This window comes from Dermacentor variabilis, chromosome 7 (genome assembly GCF_050947875.1).
Source record: "Dermacentor variabilis isolate Ectoservices chromosome 7, ASM5094787v1, whole genome shotgun sequence".
Classification (NCBI taxonomy): Eukaryota; Metazoa; Arthropoda; class Arachnida; order Ixodida; family Ixodidae; genus Dermacentor; species Dermacentor variabilis.
This window is the reverse complement of record NC_134574.1, coordinates 75,798,933-75,804,932: the sequence shown is the minus strand read 5'-3', so window position 1 is coordinate 75,804,932 and position 6,000 is coordinate 75,798,933. Positions and strand designations below refer to the sequence as shown.

General features: G+C 44.1%; 1 protein-coding gene across 1 annotated transcript in view; it reads left to right on the top strand.

Moving 5' to 3' along the window:
• Positions 1-209: 209 nt before the first annotated feature.
• Positions 210-6,000, top strand: part of LOC142588699 (uncharacterized) — a 49,891-nt gene continuing 44,100 nt past the window's right edge. The window contains exon 1 of the mRNA XM_075700518.1: positions 210-303. Coding sequence (XP_075556633.1) covers positions 237-303 — 67 coding nt within the window. The 5' untranslated portion in view covers positions 210-236. The remainder of the gene's footprint in view (positions 304-6,000) is intronic.

Sequence of the window (6,000 nt, the reverse complement as noted above, 5' to 3'; positions counted from 1 at the left end):
TGATATGCCTAGAAATAAAGAGGAGTATTATTGGTAAAAGCAGAAAAACGAAAAGAGAAAGGCACGGACCGTACAAATATTAGCAAATAGCAATGCCAAGTGCAGGGCAATGAAGCGTAGCAACACAATGATATAAAGCTTTTTACGGAATTGAAACACAACCAAATATATCTCTTCCAAATGTTTTAACGTTTTTCTTTTCTTTAGATCGACAGCTATCATGCACTACTACAAGCATGGTCACATTCATTCAAGCAAGCGTCATCTTTCTTTTAATGTGTGGCGAATTGGGCATTGTTCAAGGTTAGTGCTTCTTATTTCTACCAGTACCAATCGTGGATATTATATATATATATATATTTATTTTTTTGGTTATTTAAAGTAACCCCAAAGGCCCTCATTACGAAGGTATTACATGAGGGAGGAGGGGGGCAGGCATACGTCACTGCTTATACATCCTAGTAATACAACAAAAGAAATAAAGTGTAAAATAATAAGAGTGAAAACATTCGTAATACACAAGATGAATAGCAAATAATGCACAGAAAATATCAGTACATATTTGGAGAACATATCGCTACTTCAATGAACAGCAAACAGCAACAAACATCGTAAGAGAAAAATAAAAATGAAAGGAACACCGAGTTTCTCTCCGAATAATTCCTCGACCTCAGCTGCTCATTAATCTATCATGTGCTGGTTGCTGGTTGCCTGACAGCCTGCCACTATACATCAATGAAAACGGAACGCAGGGCATACGACAGAGAAAATGGCATGTTAAATAGCTCGACGATAGATTAAAAACGTGCTGGCTACCGTATTTCCCGAAACAATTAAAGAACACAGAGAAGTACGCAGATGAGACAAGTGAATACTCGAAGTAGACGCTTACAGACTCAATAAGCACTAACATTTTTTAGATCTCAACTGACAGTCACTACTCATTCACTTCAGCATAATACCTCCTTAAAGCAGTGCTGATGGATGCCGACTAACTGTTCCGTATGGCCAACGCTCACAGAACCCCTCGCGCGCACCCTTTGCCCTGGTCCATTCACAGGCGCCATGTTGTTGGTTCACTCATCGTTGCCTGCAGAGAAATATCGTAAAACATAGGCGGAATGGTTGGTGTTTCCGGGGCGGGGGGAGGCTGAGTTCCGACAGCTTTCCGAACTCCACACATACATGCATGTGGAGTTCCCTTTCTTTACTCCTCATTACATGTCCTGCCCATGCTCATTTCTTTTTATTGATTTCAACTAAGATGTGATTAACTCGCGTTTGTTCCGTCACCCAATCTGCTCTTTTCTTATCCCTTGACGTTACACCCATCATTTTTCTTTTCATAGCTCGTTGCGTGGTCCTCAATTTAACTAGAACCCTTTTCGTAAGCCTCCAGGTTTCTGCTCCGTACGTGAGTACTGGTAAGACACAGCTGTTATACAATTTTCTCTTGAGGGATAATGGCAACCTGCTGTTTATGATCTGAGAATGCCTGCCAAACGCACACCAGCCCATTCTTATTCTTCTGGTTATTTCAGTCTCATGATCCGGATCCGTGGTCACTACCTGCCCTAAGTAGATGTATTCCCTTACCACTTCCAGTGTCTCGCTACCTATCGTAAACTGCTGTTCTCTTCCGAGACTGTTAAACATTACTTTAGTTTTCTGCAGACTAAGTTTCAGACCCACCCTTCTGCTTTGCCTCTCCAGGTCAGTGAGCATGCATTGCAATTGGTCTCCTGAGTAACTAAGCAAGGTAATATCATCAGCGAATCGCAAGTCACTGAGGTATTCTCCAATAACTCTTATCCGAAATTCTTCCCAATCCAGGTCTCTGAATACCTCCTGTAAACATGCTGTGAATAGCATTGGAGCGATCGTATCTCCCTGCCTGACGCCTTTGTTTATTGGGATTTTGTTGCTCTCTTTATGGAGGACTACGGTGGCTGTGGAGCCGCTATAGATAGATATCTTTCAGTATTTTTACATACGGTTCGTCTACACCCTGATCCGTAATGCCTCCATGACTGCTGAGGTTTCGACTTAATCAAACGCTTTCTCGTAATCAATGAAAGCTATATATAAGGGTTGGTTATATTCCGCACATTTCTCTATCACCTGATTGATAGTGTCAATATGGTCTATTGTTGAGTAGCCTTTACGGAAACCTGCCTGGTCCTTTGGTTGAGAGAAGTCTAAGGTGTTCCTTATTCTATTTGAGGATACCTTAGTAAGTACTTTATAGGCAATGGACAGTAAGCTGATCGTTCTATAATTTTTCAAGTCTTTGGCGTCCGCTTTCTTATGGATTAGGATTACCTTAGCATTGTTCCAAGATTCCGGTACCCTGGAAGTCATGAGACATCGCGTATACAGGGTGGCCAGTTTTTGTAGAACAATCTGCCCACCATCCTTCAACAAATCTGCTGTTACCTGATCCTCGCCAGCTGCCTTCCTCCTTTGCATAGCTCCCAATGCTTTATTTACTTCTTCCGGCGTTACTTGTGGGACTTCAAGTTGCTCTAGACTATTCTCTCTTCCATTATCGTCGTGGTTGCCACTGATATTGTATAAATCTCTATAGAACTCCTCAGTCACTTGAATTATCGCATCCATGTTAGCAATGATATTGCCCGCTTTGTCTGTTAACGCTTACATCTGATTCTTGCCTATTCCTAGTTTCTTCTTCACTGCTTTTAGGCTTCCTCCGTTCCTGAGAGCATGTTAAATTCTATCCATATTATACTTCCTTATGTCAGCTGTCTTACGCTTGTTCATTAACTTGGAAAGTTCTGCCAGTTCTATTCCAGCTGTAGGGTTAGAGGCTTTCATACAGTGGCATTCCATAATCAGATCTTTCGTCTCCTGCGATGGCTTACTGCTATCCTCTCTAACGACGTTACTACCGAATTCTATTGCACACTCCTTAATGATGCCCGTAAGATTGTTGTTCATTGCTTCAACACTAAGGTCCTCTTCCTGAGTTAAAGCCGAATACCTGTTCTGTATCGTGATTCAGAATTCCTCTATTTTCCATCTTACTGCTAACTCATTGATCGGCTTTTTATGTACCAGTCTATGTTCCCACCTCCAGTCTAGGCTAATTTGAGTTCTTACCATCCTATGGTCACTACAGCGCACCTTGCCCAGCATGTGCACATCTTGTATGATGCCAGTGTTAGCGCAGAGCATGAAGTCCATTTCATTTCTAGTGTCGCCATTCGGGCTCCTCCACGTCCACTTTCGGCTTTTCCGCTTGCGAAAGAAGGTATTCATTATCGGCATATTATTCAAATTACCCTTCCTGTTTCAGCAAATTTTGGCTTCATACACATGTGCATATGATGTTGCTAAAAAAATCTAGCGACTCATCGGCTTTTCTGACGACCCAATTCGAGAATGCGAAACCATTCTGCAGGTTGCTATATTCCTAGCGTCGCTGCAGGTTAAGGCGGTACGCGTGAAAGGCCGAGTCATTTACAGTCCTCCATACTGATGACTTGGAAATTGGTACCTGGGCGGCCACATCCCGCAAGCTAGCATTAGGATTTGAGGCCATAAATACTAGAACATCCATGCGTGGGCTAGGACTCTAATTATAGTCGGACATATAAGCGGACTTATAATTCGCGTAAATAGGTAATGAACTAAGATGAATTATGCAAAATTTTTAATATTCCCTTTATCGCCATGTGCGTATTGTTGTGTTGTAGAGGGGTTTGAGAAACAACCGATCCAATTTTTTGTGGGAACGTACATGCTGCATAGCGATGTTTTCCGGCGTTTAAAGAAAACCCCTGAAATATGAAATGAAACCATGTAAATGCGTTCGTGCGTTATCGTATTGCACCGCTGAAAAAACCCTGCGCGCGGACCGTGGCAAAGTGAACGGCCACAGCTCTAGGCATCGGCTTCACAGTGCGTCGATATTTTTGACGGTGGCATACGGAAAGGAAGCGCCGCCGTCCCTGCTCTTGCGATCCAATTGACGCATGGTTGAAAGCCCTGCAACATGATAGCTCACGAGCGCAGTCACGTGGTTTTAGTTAGCGTTTTGTGAGCTTTTTTTAAACGCCGAAAAAAATCACCACCCAGCATGCTTGTTGCCACAAAGCATTGGATCGGTCGTTTCCAAACCCTCTCTATTTCACAGAAACAAGCTGTTGGCCCTAAAATGAATATTAAAAATTTTTGCATAGGTATTCTTAGTTAATTATTTAGCGGAACGTAAAAAATACAATAAGGAGTGCCACGCGACGTCAAACCATATTCCATTAGTTTTACTCTGCTGCGGCTAACCACTTTTTTTAATTCCTTGGCAAAATCTACGGGAAGCATCCTGTATCTTTCTGGCCTTACTCTTGTTGCCATGTGCAGCTGCCAAGGCAAAGATCATGTTTTCCTTCTGCTCATTAGAGAAAGACATGGCGACTGGGACGAAACAAAACACACCTTTAAACCTTTCACTGACTTTGTCAATTCACTTTTGTGATGATAGGTTTTATGGTGAAAAAAAGATAAAAATTATGCGTGGCTCTTCTATCGCAAAGACCAAAGACCAGCGGAGCTGGCGGAAGGCCAGTAAAGTATTGATAATCCGCACACTTAGGTTAACTTTCGCGGGCCTTCCCCCAGCTCCACTTGTCTATGGAGTTTGAGATAGTAGAGCCACGTATAATTTTTTCCACTGCGAGAAAAAGGACCGCCGCAGTGAGCGCGCGGGTTTTTATCGGATAGCAAAGACGTCACACCACCTGCGTGCCCGCCACGCCGCTCCTTCTCTCCCGCTAGGCTCCACCCCCTCTCTGCGGCGCTTTTCTGCACGATGCTATTTTTATGCTCTGTTTTCACTCTCTCAGCTCGCTCTCCGCCAGCTCGGGGAAGCTGCGGACGTCAAGAGAAAGCCAGCGAGGCTCTAAGAGCTCCACTGTAAAACCCATTCGCGCACTTCATCTACGCTAAGACAACATCTATCACGGCTTTTTTCCCACGAACACCAAATGAGACGTGTTACTTCAGCCCGGGCGCGGCAGATAAGGAACTAGTTCGATCACGATGTTTTTCTTTATTTTGTTATGGCTAATTAGGAGAGAGGTTGTTCGAGGCCGCTGCTTTATGATGCGGGTGGGAGCGCAGTCACGTGGTATTTTTCATATTTCGGGGGGGTTTATTTATCATGCGGTAAAGATTAGTACGCAATTAGTACGTCGCTGAACATTCCGCAAATAAATGCCCCTTTGCTGGGCCTACAAATGCCTCATGGACACTTTGATAATTAGGATAGTACGTTTCAAATTATATTATTACCTACATTTACTTAAAGAGAATCGAAGTAATGAAAACGTTACTGGCAGCTGCTCCATCGTACCGGAAACAATATGTACTAGGTTTTCTTCCAGTGACGCAAGTGATCTTATTTTTAAACCTGGGCGCATGATAGGTAATTGGAATACCTGTATATATTTATGACCTCTGCGTGCAAGTTGTGATGTTTCCATTCCTAATAAAAGTTGTAAATTAGTAGAGGAGTTTTCTTATTGTGATAGCAATTATATGAACACTCCAGACGCTTTTCTGCCGTTGGCGTCGTCGCCGTCGTCGTCGCCATGAGGTTCCGCATGAGTGAAAGCCTGTGAGGGTAAAGCCGGCGAATGTGGTTCAATCTCGAGTGCGCGAGTAAGGACTGCAGCCCGAATGCATGCCGTCGCCTGTGGCGCGCAAGGCAGGGCGGTCAGGCAGGGTAGGAGGAACGTTCTTCTCCGCGAAGGCTAGGGCGTTTCGATGTCCTCCTCACCCGCCGCTCCATACAGAGTGGAGACACTCCGTAGGGAGCTCGGGCCCCGGAGCCCTCCCCCTCCACCCACCCCCCGTAGTCGGGGACTACATCGTAAAACATTCGGAGGGCGTTTAATCTTCGCCTTTAAGAATGGAACGTGATAGCGTTCCTTACTGCTTCCTACGTTTCCCGGCAACTACAGCTTGCGTAACCCTAATGTT